Below are 22,002 nucleotides of genomic sequence, written 5' to 3' on the forward strand. Positions count from 1 at the left end.
TCTGCAGTCAGAAAAGATGAGATTGTATCATTTGCAACAAAAGTGAGTGGAATTGAAGGTTTTTATGCTAAGTAGGGATATGTGTAAAAATAATCTTGACATTAACTAAGAAGAAATTCAGCAGAAGGCATCTAGAATGAGAAAGAAAGGGGGGAAAAAAGAATACAGAAACCTCTTGGAACTAAAGCTGTAATAGAAGATTTAGAAAACATTGCCCAGAACTAGCAAAACGAATAAGATTAAATGAAGATGCTAATATATCTTGATTATATACCCTTTTTTCTCATAAATGTTAGGTCTGACAGCTATGGGTATAGATGCAATCAGTGATGGATAGAATCATAAATAGGGATGTCTACTTCAACGAGGGAAAAGAAGGATAACTCCATCATGAAGATTTATTAGGAAAAGGGAAAAGAAAAGGGAGCAGAGTTTCCAAATAAAAGAGAGGAAGAGGCTTACTGTTTGAGAATTTCCTATCAGGAAATTCCTATCAGTGCTGGGTGTTTTTCTTATTCTATTTTCTATTTTGTCTAATAGAATCAAGTTATTCAGTGAGATGGAGGGAGATCAGGATTAAGGGAGAAGACTCTGGATTTTATAACTAGAATACAGTTTTTATTTGAAAGCTGTTTCAAAACATTTTTCTCAGGAGGAAGAAGACTGGAGCAAAACCCAAATTACAAGTAGTTAAGAAACAGAAGTGTACTGTGGAAGCAGTACAACCTTCATTTTTAAAGTTTTGGTCACAGATGGCTTTGCCATCCTGTTATCCTCTGCCAACCGTTCTTATATCTCTTCTCTTTCCTATGTACTTTATCTTTCAGGAAAAAGCCAGCTGAAACCAGTCCAGAGTAGACAAGGTCATCATGGCAACTAAAATTAAACAAAGCCAGTAAACCTCTTCTTCACCCCTTAAGTTCCTGTACTTTTCCTGCATAAACCCACCCCCCCTTACAGAGAAGGCCATACTAGAAAAGCCTTCCCTCTTTGTTTACTGGGAAGCAGGACTGCCCTTAGTTCAATATTTATTTATTTAAGAAAGGTATCTCAGAAATGAAAATTACCCCATAGAGTTCTTCACAGTTTACTCATTTTGGTTTCTTTTATCCTAGAAAGGTCGGTTTGCTATGACTAATCATTCCTAAAATTCAATTTATTCTTTAAAAGATTGCTTGCCACTATTAAAAGAAAAATCAAGGAGGTAATGCTTAGAGGATTTCTCAAATTATTTGGAAAAAATCATCACATCTGAAACAGTGTGGAGTTATACTTGTTATCTCATAATTTTGTAAATCAGTATTAAATCTAATAAAAGAATATCTTCAGATTCTAGAAATATACTCATGCATATGTGCTTTTTAAAACAAAATTTTATTTATTCTAATAAGAGAAGAGGAAGAGGAAGAGCACTGCTCAGCTCTGGCTTATGGTGGTACTGGGGATTGAGGCTGGGATCTCAAAACCTCTAACAGAAAGACTTTTGCATAACCATTATGCTGCGTTCCCCATCTCATCTTTGTTAAGATTGAGACACACTTAGTATTCCGTGAATTGACCCCAGTCTATTCCACTGTTGTTGCGGATGGCACTAATTTTCCCATGGAGAGTTAGTGGTTAAGTGATTAAATTCAGGCTGTTTCCGGAAGAAAGAAGAGTGATAAAAACTGGAGCCACTTGCAGAGCTCGTGAAACATGCAGAATCTGAGCCTTCACAGCACAGAGATGTGGTTGTGGATACTCCTGGCAAACAGTAATTTTAACCGACTTCAGTTGTCTGGTAAGGAAGAGATTCCTAAAGATCAGGACCGCTTAACCCACTTAAGGAAGAACCAAACCTCTGTACCCCAGCAATGTGACCCGCAGTTGGAGCACTTTGCCCATAACAAAGATGTCTCCTGGTCACCTTCGCGCTGCCCCCACTCCTTTGCGTGAACCACACATCCGCCCTTCTCCGCATCACATGACCATGAAAGGGTCTCAGCTACCGCTCCCGGCAGGGACCAGCCCGGGCCGTTCTCGCGTCTCTCCGGGCCGGCTGCGGGCCTCTCTGGCCGGTGCTTTGCCCGGGCGCCTCCGTGCGCTCGGCCAACGGCCTGTGAGAGCGCTCCCCCGAGCGCCCCGGGAGCCGGCGGGCGGCGGCCCTCGCCGGGGACCTCCAGCGGGCCGAGGGGTGAGTACTGACGTCTTCCCGGGCCGGGACCCGCGATCGGAGCCGGCCTCCGGGCCTAGCGCCGCGTCCACGACTCTTCCCCCGGGGGGAGCGAGGGGACCGCGGCGGCGCTGGTCACCCGGGTGTCGCCCTGCCCGGCCCGGGGCGCGATCTGGGGGACGCTGGCTTCCCACCTGCCTTCCCTCTGCCCCGAGGCGGGAGCAGAGCCAGGAAGCGCAGCCAGCTCCTCTTGTGCACAGTTTGGGGGTGACCTGTCCCCTCCCCTTCCTGTGCGAAGGCTGTCACGGTGAACAGGGGGGGACCTGCCGCCTGGAAAACAGTCTGGGGTCCCCAGGTCTTTGCAGGTCAGCCCTCCAGCCTGACCTTGAGAGACGCCCGCGGTCTTGCACAGGAGGGGTGGGGTTGTTGACTTGGTGGAGGTAACAGGCAGGTCTGGGGGGCGGTGCTGGATGCTGTGCCCGCCCAGGACCCCCCCACCCCACCCCCAGTCCTTGCAAGGCTGAAAGCATCCATCCACCCTTCCTCCCTTCCCTCCCTCCAGACGCGGCTGCAAGGGGGTGGCTCCTGGGACCTGCTTCCCGCAGCCAGGAAACTGGAGCAAAGTTGGGGTGCCCCTTGCCACCGGCTCCCGGAACTTCCACCTGCAAGATGAGCCGGGGATCTCCCCCCATCCACCTGCTGAGACAAAAGACATCCCCCGGCTGACTGCTTCCTACCGAGTGAAGCAAGGGTGTCCTTGGGGCGGAGAACGCTTCCAGAAGTGCGGCCTCTAATTGCGGGACTGGGGTGGAGGGTGGGCGTGGGATATAAGAATTAAAAAAAAAAAAGAAGCTGTAGGGACCTTTTAGCCAATATCCAGGCCTCTCTCAGCCACCGAGCGACTTTTAACTGAATGTTCTTAAATATTTTCTCCCCTCGATGAGATGTATTCCTGTGTCAATTGCATTAACAAATGAGATCCCAAAGGAAAAACCCTTGAGAAAAATGGATCTGGAAAAATGTTAGAACGATTTAGTTGTACTTTGCAGGGTTTTTTTGTTTTTTTTTCTTCTTCCGCCCTTGTAATTAAATTGTATGGTGTGTGTGGGCGGGGGGGGGGCGGTTATCTCTTTGTTTGTTTGCTTATTTTAAAGGCATATGAATCGGTTTTGCTGGGGGGGGGGTGCTCAAAAGGAAATAGTATGTTCTATCCCTTCTTGTCCAGCTGGGGTTGCCCTGTGTTACAATTACGGAGTTTTAACTGTTGCTCTTCTCCTTACTGGACTTTAACTTCTATTCAGTGAATTTATTTATGTATTTATATTACCAGACCGCAGTCCAGTTCTGGAATGAACCTGAGAGTCTGGCGCTTCCGGCGTTAAAATCTTTTTGCATAACCATTATGTTGTTTCCCCTGCCCCAGGATTTTATTTTAAAAATATTTATTTTTCCAAGTTCTTAGTGACTTTTCTTTAAAACTTATTAACCCTGACTTTCTAATACACCTGATTTTTTTTTTTTTTTTTTTTTTTAGTTACTAGAACTGAGATAGTGTGGCCTATATTTAAAAAACCTTAAATAAACTGTACAGCATAAGTGATGACACACTAGGTTTTTTTTTGTGTGTGTTTTTATTTTTGTTTTGTTTTTACTTTTTGTAACTGGAGAATCATTTCAATCTTTGCAACCACAATCGATTTGACCCAAGAGGCTGCTTAGACTCTTTTCTAGGTCCCAATGAGCAGAAAATAGGAAATTCAGACTGAAATCATTCTGTACCCAAAATTAGGACACTTTTTTTTCCCTTTAACATAGTGACAGAGAGTCAGAGAGAGAGTGGAAGAAACCACATTACTGAAGTTTCCTTCCGTGCAGTGGGGGCCTGGTTCAAACCTGGTGGCACACATGGCAAAGCAGTGCACTGGTCTACAGGTCCTGGACACTCTCAGTGGTTTGTAACTTGACTCTAAATGGCACATGGATGAGAAATTTTTATAGTCATTATGTTTTTGTTACGCATATTTGTATATGCACATCAGGTTCATGATTAATAGTAGTGATGTGGGAATTCCTTTTAAGATACTTTTATCGCAGGGGTAGATAGCATAATGGTTATGCAAAGAGACTCTCATGCCTGAGGCTCCAAAGTCCCAGGTTCTATCCCCTGCACCTCCATAAGCCAGAGCTGAACAGTGCTCTGGTTTAAAAAAAAAAAAAAGGTGAATTCACAAGATACTTTTATGGTTTTTAAAAGTAGAGTTAAGAAATTAAGTTTCCCTTAAAGTAATTGTACTGTGTGACAATGGAAAAATAAAGCTAGTAAGTTACTGATGTTTGGGATGTGCCCTTATAGTCAAATAGTATTAGTACATTTATAACGTCCATGGTAGGTTGCATGATAGATTCCAGTTGACAAGGCTTTTGCAATTAGTATCTGAACTACTAATGATAGTTTTGTTTTTGTTATACTTATTGTCAAGAGGCTACACAAAAAAACACATAGTCTAATGAAAGAGGCAAAAATTAGTTTTGATCTGTCTTTAGTAGAAACCTCAGCAGTTGGGACAAGGCATTGTTAAACCTTAGTGGAAAATGTCCATTTCCCTTTTAATTTACGTAGCTCAGATTAACTACAAAATGGTTTGACCTTTGGCAGAAGTGGTCTTAGTACCCACCTTTTCCTCTTAAGACGCTGGTTACTTTACAAACTCGGATTCTCAGAAGCTAGGATGTAAATAAAATGAATAACCTAATGAAAATTGAGAAGACTGGAGTGTGGAGAATAACACATTTCAGGGAGATGATGTTATTGCAACAATTTCCATCCCTCGGTTCCTTTTTATTGTTGTAAAACTTCATTTTATTGTGTCTCAAGGCAGTATTCTTTTTGAAAGATTTCTTCTTAGAATTATTTCTGAATATAAACTTTTGCTGTGCTTCAGATGCACACTTAGTTTAGGAAAAGAGTCTTTAGAATGGTGCATGAAAATTGATAATAGCTTGCCTCGGGTACCATGGTGGTTGTGGATTAGGACTGGCCGAGACCCTTGATTTGTATATTCTTGTGGGCTTTGTACCATGTACACATACTATTGGTTCAAAATTAAGTACTGAGGGAAAATAATGTCACGAAAATTTAACCAGTACATTTAGTCACCTTAATATAGTAATGAATGCTAACTTTTTTTAGCCACATTTTTCTGAACCCAAGAATGACAGAATTCATCTTTTATCTTGTTTGTATCTAATGAATGCAGTTTGTAGTCTTATTATTATTTATTTCACTGGTTTCTAGTATAAGGCTATTTTCTTCTATGACTGTAATTGTCTGGAGGCGTTTGTCACTTAGTTGCTCTGTTAACTCTAGTTGTTCTTCCTCAGGGACAAAAGTGACTGTAAATCCAGCCAGTGCACTTTGCAACAAGAAAGGATTTAATATGAAGCCCAGAAGCAGATAGTGCCAAGTCGCAAGCAGTAGTTGGTACACATTTGTAAGTAAAACTTTTCTCTTCCGGCAGCATTCTTTAGTCTTTAAACCAGCCACATGCCCAGTCCTTCCGAATCACACTTCTAGTAAAGGAGCAAGGTAATGTCATAACTAACCAGTTGTCAGGACTTAGGACTCTAAGTAGTTTCTAAGGGCAGGTCATTCTATTCCTAAGTATATCTAAGAGCTGGAAATTAAGGTGCATGATGCATCTCCAGCATGGCGTTTATCCCATTGTAACATATGAACTCTCTAATTTTGTATTGCCTTTGGTTTACACACACACATAAGTACAGTTGCAAATTTAGGTGATTTGACTTTTGAAGTTATTTTAAATAAACCATTACATGGGGGTAGATAGCCTGGTGGTTATGCAAAGAGACTCTCGTGCCTAAGGCTCCAAAGTCCCAGGTTCAATCCCCCACACCACCACACCACCATAAGCCAGAGCTGATCAGTGCTCTGGTGAAAGAAAGGAATAAAAGAAAACAAACCATTACTGATATGTCAGATTTTTGGGTTGCCCCAAATTTATTTATAGTCAGTCTAAAAAACAAAAACAAAAACAAACCCAAAAGATTCTCCCCTTCAAAATATAAGAGAATTTTTCCCCCCCAGATATAGAGCAACTATTTAAGAAAGATTTGGGGCAGAAAATTGACTCCTCAGATCAGCCCAAGTATTGTTCCAAAGTCTAATAAAAAAGGTTAAAGCAGATATTTACTTTTAGTCATAGTTTTCTTATGAATTGAATTGTTGCAATACTGATACTTATTCTTTCTTTTTTACAGCTGGAAAAGCAGTGTCCGTGTTGTTATGTACACCTACAAAAAGTTCAGATCAGTAGGGGCGTTGTGCAAAGTAAACTGAACTACAGGGTAGCAGTATTTTCATAGTTATTATAGACGTGTACTTACTGTATTAAAAATGAGTAAAAGAAAAAGCAGTGACACACCACTAGGAAGGTCAGTGACATTTCCTTCAGTCGAGCTGGTAACTATAGGCTTGAGAAAAGTGGCTTGAAAGTTGATTGCCATTGGCTGACCTTGACTTCTTACTTTTATCAGCATTTTTTTAAAAAAATTTTTATTTGGGGCAGCATTGTTTCTACTGCATTTCCTTGGGAGCTTTCTCTAATTTAGAGGGCTACTCAGTGCATTTGTGCTTTCTTAAAGGCATGACATGCTTTTTAAAAAAAATTATATATAAACACAACATTAAATGCAAACTAGTTACATGAAACTTACAACTCCTCAAAATGAATGTATACATTAGGGATTGATGATTCTGCATTTGACATTCTTTATTCTTCAGTCACCAGATCCATGTTGAGTAAGAGAAGAATTCATTTATATTTTGCGATTTTTTTTTTTAAGGGGTTGCATCTACTAGTCAATTTAGAATTGACTTAACTTAGGAATCCAGTATTCATCATTAAGAGGCTTTATTATTATTTTTTTAATGCATGTTGACAGTTATTCAGGTTATTTTTCACAAACTTCTAGCAGCTTTCCTTAAAATAACTGGTTAAGACATTTTAAATTTTATTTCGGGCTTTTTTTTCCCCCCTTCTAATTGTAAGCAGCACGAATACCTTTTTTATGCGGACATAATGGATGTATGTACACATTGTTTTGTGACCATACAATAATCTTTAAAAGTTTGTTCATAAGCAGAATCTTCTAGTGCCATTTCAATCACTAAGTAAACGAGAAGCCATTATGTTAAGGAAAATCTGTTTCTCTCAATCTTTAATTCCTATGTCATGCATTCAGTACTTGCCAATGACAAGTCACCTTTTGGTCTTTCTATAAGGCCTTTCCTCTGACTTCACACCCAGAGGAGCAGGACAGTATCACAATCGGTCACTCCATCTTTTTTATATTTCTCTCCCACAGTGTGAGTGGGGCAGCGTTTCCTTCTCCCACAGCTACTGAAATGGCAGAAATTAGTCGCATCCAGTATGAAATGGAATACACCGAAGGTATTAGTCAGCGAATGAGAGTCCCAGAAAAATTAAAGGTAGCACCACCAAACGCTGACCTGGAACAAGGATTCCAAGAAGGAGTCCCGAACGCGAGTGTGATTATGCAAGTTCCAGAGAGGATTGTTGTAGCAGGTATGTGACTTTGATTTGTATAGTCACCTGATCAACCTTTATTTTTATGAAAACCTTAGGGTTTTTCAGAATACTGTTTATCACATGGATTGGGCAATGCAGTTCTATACCTCCCTCCCAAATTTCTATTGATTATGATAGTCTAAAACGATAAACAGTATTTAAGAATTTAGCTAACTATGCTTTTTTGTATGTACTGGTTGATGAGTTTGGACACATATACCTATCTCACTGCCACTATGTACCATTAGTTTAATTTTTTTTTTTTTTTTTCACCTAGAAGGTTCCCTGTGCCCCTGTCTCTTTTGGTTCCTACCCCTCAGTTTTAGGCAGCCATGTTTTTCTCATCCTAACCTGTCAGTCCCTGTTCAGGCGCCAATTGCCGGTCTAGCTTCGCGAGTGGGAGAGCGACGACCAGGGACTCATGGCTGAGCTGGGAAGCAGTATCTCGTTTATTAATCAGATACATCGTCTTTTATGCATCTCTTCACCGAAAGTGAAATGACTAGGAGAGGGGGCGGAGCAAAAAAAGAGTTTGAACAGAACATAGAAAGCTTCCATCTAACCAGTGGGGATTAAACCGATACCCTGCAGGCAGGGCGGGACCCAGGTAAAACAGTGATTATGTAAATAGACCACAGCCTCATGCAATGTAACAGAAGGGGTCTTAGAAGCAGAATTTAGAAGCAGACCAACACTAACCGAAGACTAGATTTGCCGTCCCTTGAATTTCATTTTAGAGAGGATGTTACAACATCTAGCTAGGAGTGGACTGGCTAGATCACTGTATAAATCATTTATGAAAAGCTAGCAAGCAATATTTGAAACTGGTCGTGCAGGTACACCCCACTTTTTTAAAAGCTCAGATCATGTTCTTTCATATCTAGGAAAGGTCTGGATGAACTATTTGACCTGCTTTAATTGCATGCCATGTGTTGTCTTTTTCCAAGAACCTACCTGCAGTGTTGAATAAGAACTTACAAGTTGGGAGTTGGGTGGTGGGTGGTAGCACAGCAGGTTAAACGTACATGGCTCAAAGCGCAAGGACCGGTGTAAGGATCCCGGTTCGAGGCCCCAGCTCCCCACCTATAAGGGGGTTGCTTCACAAGCAGTGAAGCAAGTCTGCAGGTGTCTGTCTTTCTCTCCCTCTCTCTGTCTTCCCCTCCTCTGTCCATTTCTGTCTATCCTATGTAACAACGACACCATCAATAACAACAACAGTAATAACTACAACAATAAAAAACAACAAGGGCTTTTATTATGTTACTGTTATTTGGGTTTAATATATAATTTGTATAGTTAGTAGCTAATTTGGGGGCCTGGACATGCTCAAAACTGATTGCATATGATTATTTTGCTGGTTCTTCATTTTATATCATTTCCAGTGAGGCAATGTTTTGTAGGCATGGCCTCCTTTCTTTTAATGAGGTCATCCCACACCATGTTCTGTATCCCTCAGCAGTATATAAGGTTCTCAGTTCCTTACATCCATGCCAACACTCTGTGTTTCCAGTCTTTTCATTTTTGCCATTCTAGCAGGTATGTAATGACAAATAGATTTTCCAAAAAAAAAAAATCACTGTTTTGTTAAATCTCTTCCCCCCCCCCCTTTTTCTCTCTGTGTACTCCCAGGAAATAATGAAGACATTCCATTCTCAAGACCAGCAGACCTTGACCTTATTCAGTCAACTCCTTTTAAGCCTCTGGCACTAAAAACACCACCTCGTGTACTTACTCTAAGTGAAAGACCGCTAGATTTTCTGGATTTAGAAAGACCCACTCCAACCCCTCAAAATGAAGAAGTAAGTATTGATGGTATAGCATCAACTGAATTTGAGATCTAGGCAAACACAGGAGTTAAGAGACAGGATCAGATCATTAGCTTTACATGATGAAACCCTTCATGGAAAATTGGTTATTTATTCTGATGTATAAATGCTTCAAATAATATATTATGCTATGTTTTAAATGCATTGATGTTTCGGGAAAGTAGAATTTTGTGGGAGGGCATTCACATTCTTGTGATTTTAATGGGAGAACTTTTGAGGCTAATGGTTCGTTCCTAACCAGTACAGGAAGAAAAAAAAAAAAAAGGGAAGCTTAGCATAGAAGAAAATTGTGTCACCTTATTATCAAAGCTCTGGCAAATAGAGCAAAGAATGCTTTTCCCCCCTTAATGCCACCTGTGCATCTGCTTGCTGAAAGGCTTCTACTGAGTTGTTTACTGGACCTTGTAGCACTCATACTCTCACTGGTCTAGAGGGCAGAAATGATTAGTAAAGTGTCAGTAGCAACGTTCAGCTCTTGCTTCTGCTATTGCTTTTAGGCTAATCTTAAGAAATTTCTTTCCTGTAATTTCAGTGCCTACAGCTTTTTCATATCATCTGAATGAAGAAAAAAAATATATATATGTTGATGTGAGCCTAGTGTAAGACATAGTAAAAACAAATGTTTTTATTGGTAGTGGGCAGTTTCTCTGAGACTTTTTCTTTTTTTTTTTCTTCATAACAGTCTTTTCCAGAGAGGGTAAGAGCAGCCATATAACCCAAAGATTCCTAGATTTCTAGCACGGCTGGCACACAGATTCACAGAGGGCAAGGAAGGACCCAAAGGAAAAATAAAAATTAAAAAAGGCAGTGGGCAGATGGCAGTATTAGAGAGCAAGGGACCTGCTTGCAAGACTTACCTCTCTGGCAGCCATAGAATGAGTAGGTGTGGGGCCACACTGTTGAGTGCCCATGTTATCATGCACAAGGATCTGGGTTTGAGCCCACTCCCCACCTACAGTGGGGGGATGCTTCACTAGCAGTGAGGCAGGTCTGCAGGTGTTTATCTTTCTGTCTTCCTCTCTATGTCCTTCACCCCTCTCAGTGTCTCTCTGTCCTAGCAAATAAAATCAGAGAGAGAGGAAAAAAAAGAAAGAAAAGAAAGGGGAAAAAAAAAAAAGGATCACTGAATGTGTAGTGCTGGCGCTGAGCCACAGTAATAACCCTGTGGCAATAAAATTTTTTTTAAAAATGAACAAAAGAATGAGTAAATCTCCATTGCCACAATCCCAACTGGAATTTTCACAGTAGTTCTTTTTTTTTTTTTTAATTTTTTTCCCCTTTTGTTGCCCTTGTTGTTTATTGTTGTTGTTGTTGGATAGGACAGAGAGAAATGGAGAGAGGAGGGGAAGACAGAGGGGGAGAGAAAGATAGACACCTGCAGACCTGCTTCACCGCCTGTGAAGTGACTTGCCTGCAGGTGGGGAGCCGGGGGCTCAAGCCAGGATCCTTACGCCATGTCCTTGCACTTCACGCCTTGCACGCTCAGCCCCGCTGTGCTACCACCTGGCTCCCTTCACAGTAATTCTAACAGTGTTAAGTCACTTATGCAGTCTGGGTAGTCTAAGTAATTAATTATACTTGGTATCACCTTTTCTGAAGGCTGTATCCTTGGAACAGTTTCTATTAGTGAGCACACAGTCCCAGAGAAAGGAGGTGGTGCTTCTGACTGTCACGGTCCAGCTCACCAGTCCCCTGGCATTCGAGTTCTCTTAACTGCTTTTTCCAACAGGACATAAACCTGGCTCTTTAGGGTAGAAGTTTCTGCGGAGGTAATTGAAATAATAGACTTGTAGGTGCCAAGTTGGTCATTTTACATACTTACCTAGTAAAAAATGCAGAATTTGAGTGCTCACACAGGGGAGTTAAAAAATAAAAAAAGACATTAAGGTGAATTTACAGAATTGTATTCACTAGACACAGATTTTTTTTTTTTAACTTTTGTCTGATATACTCTATATAGTACAAGAATGAAGGAGACTTAGTTCCTGCTCTCAGAATGTTTGTTCCCTACCTAGTCGCAGTGGATCAGTGGTATGAAAGATAGTAGTTTTGCCTGTAGAGGCTCTTGTACTGCACCAGTTGTGACGACACAGTAAAGTTGCATGTGGCACTGTAATGAAAGCATGCTGAGAACTGGACCTGATGTTGACGGAATGCACTGGGGCTTCCTGGCCATGCTAACCAGGGGCCAGTCACTTAACAGTTCTAAGACTCATCTCTAAGACAAAGATAACAGTCACAACAATGCCAAGTACCTAAGTCTAGTATTTTAATTAAGTGTAGTGTTATATATAATGTGCTTTGCACATGTTCTAATGTACGTTTGAGTTTCAGCAAGTCATCTCAATATTAAGTGACTGGAGGGGTGAGAGGGAATTCAAGAAAAAGTATAGATTTTAAATGGTTGACCTGGTTGAGCACACATGTTGCCACACACAAGGGCCTGAGTTCAAACCTCTGCCCCGTACCTGTAGGGGAAGCTCCTTAAGCAGAGAAGCAGAGCTGCAGGTGTCTTTTCTCCCCCTCCCACCCCTCTCAATACCTCTTTGTCCTATGAAGGAAAATAAATTTTAGAAATAAAATCCTTTGGCAGGAGCCAAATCCTGAGGGATGTTAAAAGAAGATTTCTGAGATTAGTACCAGGTACCTAGGAGAGTAAAGAGGATGATGATCTGAACTTCAGATCCACAGAAGAGAGGAGAATCAACTCTTCCGTGACAGTCCACCATTAAGAAGTACAGAAAAAGGGAAGAACCGAGAGCTCTGGTAGCTTAGAAAGTGGATTTTAACATTACACCAATAAATCCCTGAACGCTGATAACACGGGCAACTCATCCAGCTGCAACTCTGAACCTGTCAGATGAACTCCCCTACACTGCCTGCTGTCTTGTACTCAGGCCACAGGGTTCCTTGGCCTTTGGACTATTGGTGTTTTGAACCGGACAGTTCTTTGTTATGGGCAGGGCTGCCTCCCTCACCTGTGCCCCCTCCCTTTTCTTTCTTTCTTTCTTTCTTTCTTTCTTTCTTTCTTTCTTTTTCTTTTTCTTTTTCTTTTTCTTTTTCTTTTTTTTTTGGTGTTGACTGTTTAACAATCTTGATCTATTTTATTTATTCCCTTTTGTTGCCCTTGTTGTTTCTTTTTATTGTTGTTATATGTCGTTGTTGAATAGGACGGAGAGAAATGGAGAGGAGAGGAGAGGAAGACAGGGGGAGAGAAAGACAGACACCTGCAGACCTGCTTCACTGCTTCCGAAGCAACTCCCCTGCAGGTGGGGAGCCGGGGCTCGAACTGGGATCCTTACGCTGGTCTTTGCGCTTTGCACCACCTGCTTTTAACCCACTCCACTACTTCCGGACCCCCACTACACTACTTCCGGACCCCCATTCTTGATCTAGTCTAAGTGCTAGTAGCACCTTCTAAGTCATGAAGCTAAAAAAAAAAGTCTGAAAGACAAAAGGTAGAAGTGAGCCAAATGTCTTTCAGCTGATGCACAGATAAATTAAATGGGGCACACCTGTAGTCTGGATGAATGCTCAGCCACTACAAGGACCGAGGTGCCCGTAGAGCAGGTAGAGTAAATGAGAAAGACGACACATTGGCTGTAATGCCTCCTGTCCAAAGGTGGTTGAGAATAATGCCAGTGAGTAAAGACCTGCCAGAGAGCAGCAGTAAGAACAAACAAACGCTGTGAAGAGTTACACAGGATGCTGAAGGAAGACTTTTGACATCTTCAGAAGGGTGTGACCCAGCAAAGATTGGAATTCATCAACAGGTTCTATACATCAGCGAATGCTATGCTGCTTTTGGAAAAGATGCTATCAAGAGCTTTGTGAGAAGACCGCAGAAGTGGATAAGGGAAAATTTCTCACTGAAGAAAGACTTTAAGATCTTTGACGAGGTGGGTCAGACGGTAGCGCAGCGGGTTAAGCACATGTGGCGTAAAGTGCGAGGGCCGGCGTAAGGATCCCGGTTCGAGCCCCTGGCTCCCCACCTGCAGGGGAGTCGCTCCACAGGCGGTGAAGCAGGTCTGCAGGTGTCTTTCTCTCCCCCTCTCTGTCTTCCCCTCCTCCGTTTCTCTCTGTCCTATTCAACAATGAATGACATCAACAACAAAAATAATAACAACAACAAGGCTACAACAAGGGCAACAGAAGAGGAAATAAAATAGCCTCCAGGAGCAGTGGATTCATGGTGTAGGCACTGAGCCCCAGCAATAACCCTGGAGGCAAAAAAAAGATCTTTGATGAGGAGGAATAAAGCATCTAGGATATACTGTGGATTATACTTGGAAAGCCCTAGAAACTTTCATGAGGGATGTCACAGAAGTCATTGATGTCTAATAGAAGGCTCCAGTTCTGTAATCCAGCTACAAGGAAGCAACAGATAAATGTCAGTACGTGGGCTGGCCAAGTTCAGCTGATGTGAAACATGAGGATGTGAAGTGAAAAGTAGTGCTTGAGCAACTGAGAGAAGTGACCTGACGACATGGCACATCCTCAAAACATAGTGAGAACTTGGAGGCACTGAGTGAAAAGCATCCAGCAGTACATCAGAAAATCTAAACGTGGTTCTGGTCACAATTTGATTGGTGGTTGGCTCTGTTCCTGTTCTTTACACCCTTATCTGAAAAGAGGAACTGGGACTGTAGAGAGTAGGATGAAGCAAAAAGGACAGGAGAGGGGAAAAAAAAAAGAGAGAGAGAGAGAGAACAAATTATTTCTTCCATCCATGGAGGATTGGAAGAGAAGCATTCATATTTTTTGTATAGTGACTTTTCACAACCTTTTTGTTTTTTCTTTTTTTTTTTTTTTTAACACAAGCATGATCTTTGTACTCATTCCAAGTGTTATGTTTTTATACCATGATCCTCAATTACTTTTTTCAGTTGTTTTCTCTGTAGTTTATTATTTTTAAATCTTATACATGTTTGGGGTGGAAGAATTCTTTTTCCCAGTGATTGGTCCACAACAGTGCCCTATTAATTCAGATATGCCTCTGAACTGTTATTGGAAAGTGGATGTGTTGGGGCCAGGCGGTGGTGGCACACCTGGTAAAGTGCACACAGTCCCAGGTACTAGCCCTGCGTCCCCACTTGCAGACAGGAAGCTTCATGAGTGGTGAAGCAGGGCAGCAGGTGTCTCTCTGTCTCTGTCTCTCTATCTCCCCTCCTGATTTCTGATGGCCTCTTATCAAATAAATAAATATGATTTAAAAAAGTTGAAGTGGATATGTGTAGAATGAGATTACTATGGGTATATCAGAGAAGATATTATCTGTGACTAGACATAGAAAACCCTTTGACCTGTACCAAAATCATTCTCAGTCTCGGGAGTGAATAAAGCTTTTTAAATGGGTAAATAATGGGAGATAGTTTGAAAGTTTTGAATTGCCAACTAGATCTCAGTAAAACTGGACAAACTTTTTTTTTTTTTTTTAAACAAACTTAGAAACTTTGAATTGAAAAAAAGAACCATGAGCTGGGTGGTGGTTCACCTGGTTGAGAGCACGTGTTACAGTGGGCAAGGACCACTGTTCAAGCCCCCAGTCCCCACCTACAGGGGGAAAGCTTTACAAGTGGTAGAACAGGGCTGCAGATGTCTCTGTCTCTGTCCCTCTGTATTTCCTCCTTCCTCTCAATTTCTGGCTGTCTCTATCAAATAAAGATAACAATAAAAATTAGGGAAAAAAAGAACCACTATTACTTAAAGGGTGACCATCACGATAGGCAGTGTCCTAATGTTATTACAATACCATATACACACTGGCTCCAGTAGAATGCCTCAGAGGACATGGTTTTATCTTAAGTGGCCTTTTCCCCAATAAGGCAGCAGCATAAAATGTAATGTTCCTGTTAAGACATAATGTGTGTCAGATCCCAGGTGGTATAAATAGCAATAACCAAGGATCCTCTTGTTTGACGATGCTGACATTATATACATACCTGCCTTCTGTCATTTCCTGTCCTGTTTAATTTAAATTCTGGCTACACAGCAGTGGGAATGGTTTTCATTTAGTAGAAGATTCTTATTGAAGACTGCAACGTGGAGGAAATAGACTTTACTAGGTTGCACCATAGGTAGAAAGGCAAGTACTAGTGGGATTCTCAGTGGTGTTACATTTTGTTGTTGTTGTTGTTATAGAAACGCTTTAAGTGATTGTAATTTGAGGGTTAGGCACAAAGTCCTCTTACCTATAATGGGGTCCCAACTGACTCCTTTTCTGTTTTCTGTAGTCATTTTGTTTCTTGTTCAAAAATAAATGGTTTTTACATAACCATATCTAAACCAGACTCTAGAGTTCTGTACCACACAGTCTGGTTTTAAGTTTTATTGGCATGGAATACAGGATTTATTTAGCTCTGATGGTGATGAGAACCTGGTATCTTCTCCCAAGCCTTTTTTTTAAACTTTTTTTAAAAAAAATGTTACTTGCATTTTTGGAAATCTTGATTTTTAAGTCTGTGGTTTACATGCCAGTTGTCCTTGGTAAAATTAAAATATTCTTAGCTATGAAGTTGCCATGGTGTACGTGTATGTGTTTGTGTATGTGTGTGTGTGTGTGTGTTTGCATGCATGTTTAAATGGATTCTGTGGATTAGGAGTTTGCACAGACATGAGGAAAGTCCTTCTGCCATAGTGTCTGGGGCCTAAGCCTAGGAAGTCTCCGTAGCTAGGAGTGACTCTGCAGCAGGAAGGTGCGGTTATCTGAAGGCTTGTCACTCACATGGCAGTTCCTGGTAGCATAGTCACTGTGGTCTGGCACTTGAACTCGGGCCACCTCTGGTCACTGTTGTGGGGTCTTTCCCTGTGACTAGGCTGCCTCATGTCCCACTGCCATTGTTCCAAACATAGACACACTGGGAGGGAAAATGCCTTGCTGTTTATGACATAGCCCCAGAAGTCACACTGCATCATTTTACAGCAGTCATCAGCCCATCCACTTTGGAGGGAAGGGAAAGCAACATTGATCCCACTTTAGTGGAGTGAGGTCAAAGAGACATTTTGTAAGATGAGCATGAAGGATGGGAGATTGTGACTATTTCTGGAATGTCAAAACCTTTAAGGATGTAAGATGCTGTTTTTTTTTAATTATTATTATTTTTTTATCTAACCTACTCAAACCTGAATTTTATTTTAAAACTCCAAAGCCAGGGACATTTATCTGTAGCACATGCTATTTTCTGTGTATTATAGTATATGCTTTTTTTTTTAAATTTATTTATTCCCTTTTATTGCCCTTGTTGTTTTATTGTTGTAGTTATTATTGTTGTTGTCATTGTTGGATAGGACAGAGAGAAATGGAGAGAGGAGGGGAAGACAGGGGGAGAGAAAGTTAGACACCTGCAGACCTGCTTCACCGCCTGTGAAGCGACTCCCCTGCAGGTGGGGAGCCGGGGTTCGAATCCGGATCCTTACGCCGGTCTTTGTGCTTTGCGCCACCTGCGCTTAACCCGCTGCGCTACAGCCCGACTCCCAGTATATGCTTTTAAAAACCCTTGTGCATTGTTCTGAAATATTTTGTTTTAACAATAAAGGTGTTAATACTACTCAGAAAGGATCCACCAGTAGTGAGCGTTCCTAAGCATCCCTAAGTTTAGCGGCATTCTGATAAGTGTGTGTGTGGGGGGGTGTCTTTTCTTGGCATACCCATTCGTAGCACAGAGTTGGCAGCAATTCTAGGCTCTGTTCTTTGTAAATTTTGTGAGTAGTCTTGGATTAAGGTTCCTTTGATGCTGAGCGACTACGAGGCTACTAAGAATATCTTCTTTCTTTTCCCGTTTGTGTGCCTAGCAGATCCGTGCAGTTGGCAGGCTAAAAAGAGAGCGCTCTATGAGTGAAAATGCTGTTCGCCAAAACGGACAGCTGGTCAGAACTGACTCCATGTGAGTAGAACCACTAAGCATGCTTTCTCCTGCTTAAGATTTCTCAATTTACTGTCCTATCTTCCCTTCTAAATCATTTGCTTCCCAATACAGGTTTGCAATGTTTCATGTTCTTACTGCTTTTTACTTTCTTTCTTTTTCTTGCAATACTTTCTGTAGCCTTCAGATCGGAACACTTTGTAACTTGTGAGAATTTTTTAGTACACTATCATCTTCGGTGGTAGTCTTTTATTTATTATATTTTGCATTTCCTATACAATTGGTAAATGTTAAGTGTTCTGTGCAGCCTTCAAAAATATTTATTTAGCCTGAAGATTAAAAAAAAAACAAGTGAAAGGAAATTATTTTATGAACACATCTTCATTTTCAAGTTTTTTTTTCAGATTACCATAAAATTGTTAGTAAATCATAATAAGGAACGTAGCACAGGCAGGTGAATTTAAAAATTTTTTAGATAGCTTATCTACTATCTGCCTACTAAGGCTCGGAATTATTAGAACCTTTTCATTCTGAAGAATATAAGGATGTTGTCAAAAGGACTTTGTTTGGACCTTTCTTATCTGATCATTTTACCCTAGTCTTAAAAAAAATAACAACGTTTTGATTTGGGCAAGTGCTTTTTGTTGTTTTACTAAAAATTACTGCATTCTTATAGATAAAAATACTCCTTGAAAGCTCATCAGAATTTTAAGGCCCAGTGTCACTGATGGCTGCAGCTTTTAAAATACCTGATTAATATTGCTTATTAAATTTCCATTCACGAATTCTCATGAACTCATCATGAGTCAGGTGATAATAAGCATGCTATTAACTTCCTTGGGAACTTTGAAAGAATCAGGAAATGATGCACCTTACTTTTCATAGATCTCACCAAAGCTAGATAACAGGAGAACATTTAAATTTATAAACAAAGTGATGATAGTACAGTGCAGTGATGCTGTTAATACTGCATCATCACAAGAGGATGCATAAAGGGCTTTAATGGGGATAGGACCCTGTTTTGTCTTAGGTGCAAAGAAGAATAGTAGCACCTTTGATTTCATGGGGGGGATCTTGAGATGTCTCCTAAAATAGTTATTGTTTTCTGAAATGTTAAGTAGGAGAAGTATAAGTTAAAATTAAAAACACCTCTTTTTTTTGGAGGAGGCTGACCTGCAGAGTTCAGCCATTTTTAGTATGACATTTTGTATGATGTGTATGATCTCCTGAGTATCTGGTTGGCAGCGATGCCAATTGGCCCATGAAGTTCATTTTTCTAGAATAATTCCAAAGAGTAAGAGGGCTACATAGGTAACTTTTTGGCATTTAGCAACCTCCCAGAATGGCTACATATATCTGAGTTCTTTCATCATTCCTGCCTGGAATGTTTTCCAAGCCAACAAAAGTGTTTGTGGTTTACAGAGAAGGTCTTTAATGTGAAGTTTCATGTTAGTGAAGCAGTAAAGGACTACTTCAATGTATGCTGCTTTTATTTTCTCACAAAGTGTATATGATTAATTCCTGAGCTCAGTTGAAGAGAGAGGATGCAGCTGTATTATGTGTGTGAACTTCCCTAGTGAATGAAGTATGGTTTAAGATGATTACCTATGGGAGTTTCTGCAATTACCAATAAGTTAATTTCATCATAACAGGAAAGATGAGCAGTTTCATATTTGACTATTTTTTTTCTTTAAGTTGCCTTGGCAGCATTTTCTAGATGTTCAATAAAACACTTTGCTACTAAAAATAACATGACTATTTAAGTAGGTGTTGTTCTATTGAAATGTCACGCCACTAAACCATTCTTTTTGTGATGGTAGTTATGTATCTTATCATGCCATGCTAAGGTACTTACCCATCTTCTTGTTGATAAGTAACCTTCCCTTTCCTTCTACCACTATTAATTTTTATAATAGAACCTACATTTAACCAACTTTAGGAATTCCATGTAATGAGCACATCATATACACATTGTTGATAATCTAAGGCAACTATATTAACATATCACAGCTATATTTTTCCTCTACCAAAGTAATAACTAAGCTCTTGCTATCTTTACCTGCTTTATATATGGCATTAATATGGGTCACTGTGCATGAACCTTTGCCTGCCTCCACATTATTTTATTCCTTGGTTTTAAGAATGGAAGTATGTGTGAGTATAAGATCAGGAGCACTGACCTTTGTTTTCTTAATTATTTTCAAGAGACAATAGGATTGGTTACTGTCAGCCTCTTGCCACAAAAACAAAATGAACTCTGACCAGTAGAATCTATCTAGACTTTTCTTTGTGTTATAAAAGCTGGATATGTAAAAGAAGCATAATTATTATTTAAGGTGGCACAGATCAGATTCTGCCCCAAGAAATAAAATTTCAAGGTTCCAGGCACCGATTTCTGCACCGGAGTACACGTAAGATTTTATCTGCTCTGCTTGTCATGAGTAGGGATTGTTTTAATTTTGCAGGCTGACGCTGTACTAACCTGTTCCACCAGGTAATTAGCATACATGCACTAACCTTTCTACTGTTTGCCTTTTCAAGTACCTGTTTCAGAATTTCTCAAACTGTCCTCATATACTTTGTTAAAGACAAAGACAAACAAACAAAAACAACCAGAACAGCTAAGAAATTATGTATGGTTATACATGTAGTAGTGAATATAAAATGAATTAATTTATCAACAGGTTAAAAAAAAGGTACTAAACACCTTTTTTTTAAATTTTGCATTGGTTCTCTGCAGATTGATTTTAATTGAGTTCACTAATTTCCAGTCTTTTTTTTTAAAAAAAAAAAAAATTCACTTTTTTTTTTTTTCTATATTTAGCCCAGAATGAGAATGGCATGTAAATGTAGTGCCATTAACTTTTTAAATTTTATGGATGAAAATTCTGCTTGAACAAATGTGTCGAGCTCATTGAGATCTATTGGCAAGTATAGCTATGGTGTCGGGATGACTGGTGTCTCGTGTAGGGTGCATATTGCTATAGGCTATAAGAATTCTACATTTTATTCACTTGCCAGGGCAGGCTTCACCAGTGGTGAGGCGGTACTGCAGGTGTCTTTTTCTCTCCATCTCTATCTCCCCACTCCCTCTCCATTTCTGTCTCTATCCAGTAAGTAAATCAGGCAATAAATAAACAAAAATAAAGACTTAGCTGTTGAGCTCATACAGTTACTAAGCAGTGGAGAGAACCACTTTTACTCTAGTTTTCTTAATATGTGCCAAGAAACTACTAAGTTGGCATGGATCACTACAGCCAATTAATTTATTCTTTCTTTAGAATTTCAGGTGCTTAATACAAAAATCTGTATTTTTTGGTTAAATATATTTCCCTTTTTCACAATTTTTGTCTAGACTGTATTTTACTTTGTTTTTTGAAGAGGTTATAACCTCACAGTTTGAGAAATATTATTCCAATGAAAACCTATGGAGAAAGAGGTACTTGTCTTTGGAGTGATCCTTTAATCATGACATACTAATGACATACTTTAATCATGACATACAAGTGTTCTTTCACGTAAATTTTACTTCTGATATTGGCGGGTCTTGTTTACTTACCATTCATCTACTAAAGCTTTACGTACATGTGAGACAGCGCCATTATTAATGAAATGGCATGGCAAATGTCAGTGCTTCCTTCAGAATTTCTAGTTTTTATGAAAACAGACATTTTGCTGTGGTATAACATTACTAGAATCAGTTTTATTACCAAAGTGATTTTTTTTTTTTACTAAACTACTTCTTCTTCTTCTAGCGTTTGCCACTAAACTACTAATACAATATAGCATTTGCTTGATCTTCGTTATTCTGCGATATCTTCAATTCTCATTTACCACAAAACTCTTATTTGTTAAAATAAAAGACAAAATCTCTACACCTCATTTCGGTGAACAATGGGGCAGGGATGCCACTCACCTAGAAGTACCATCCCTCTCCACCCTTGATTCCAGCTTACGGCGGACTGCTTTGTTCTGAAATTTGTTAATTTGTAAAAAGCATTTGTGAGACTGCTTAAAGCGTTTAAAAAGAAAGAATTGCTAACACATGTGTTGCTTCTAATCAGGGAGCTTATGGTCATCTAAATGATTTAGTTATTTAGTTTGTCTTTGGGTTGAAATGAATATTACTATAATGTAGGGGACTTGATGTCTACATATATTGCTGAAAGTAATCATCAACTTGAATACGTCCTATTTTATTTTCCACTTATAAAATACTGTCATATAAATTAATGGATTTTTTTTTTATCTTCAATTAAAACTTTGCTCCCTTTTGAGAAACAGAGAGAAATCCAAATGTTTTCCTATTGGTCTTTGGTAGATGCCTTCTCTATATAGATTAAAAACTTCATTTCATCCTTTATCTTTCTACATATTTTTCTTAATAATTGAAGTTGAGGACCCTGTAAATTTTTGATTTATTAGCATGCTCCAGTTTCATCTAGAATCTTAGATTTCTAAGAGATCTTAGTTTTACCGACTATTTTAAAACCCAACTTTCTGTGCATTGCAACATAAGAATTCTTTGTGGATAATCTAAAATTAGTTTATGC

At 39.9% G+C, this 22,002-nt stretch overlaps 1 protein-coding gene across 23 annotated transcripts in view; it reads left to right on the forward strand.

Annotated features, from left to right (window-relative positions):
* The first annotated feature begins 2,001 nt into the window (after positions 1-2,001).
* MFF (mitochondrial fission factor) overlaps positions 2,002-22,002 on the forward strand; it is a 34,863-nt gene continuing 14,862 nt past the window's right edge. For 6 of the 23 annotated variants that reach the window (XM_060193713.1, XM_060193718.1, XM_060193722.1 and 3 more), the window contains exons 1-6: positions 2,002-2,173; positions 5,534-5,643; positions 6,431-6,604; positions 7,538-7,758; positions 9,391-9,560; positions 17,382-17,470. In XM_060193713.1, the coding sequence (XP_060049696.1) occupies positions 6,567-6,604; positions 7,538-7,758; positions 9,391-9,560; positions 17,382-17,470 (518 nt within the window). In that variant the 5' untranslated portion in view covers positions 2,002-2,173; positions 5,534-5,643; positions 6,431-6,566. Of the gene's footprint in view, positions 2,174-5,533; positions 5,644-6,430; positions 6,605-7,537; positions 7,759-9,210; positions 9,298-9,390; positions 9,561-17,378; positions 17,471-19,785; positions 19,861-22,002 lie in introns of those variants that run through there. The other 17 variants (XM_060193709.1, XM_060193711.1, XM_060193716.1 and 14 more) reach the window with 7 other exon arrangements.

Source organism: Erinaceus europaeus, chromosome 7 (genome assembly GCF_950295315.1).
Source record: "Erinaceus europaeus chromosome 7, mEriEur2.1, whole genome shotgun sequence".
Taxonomy (NCBI): Eukaryota; Metazoa; Chordata; class Mammalia; order Eulipotyphla; family Erinaceidae; genus Erinaceus; species Erinaceus europaeus.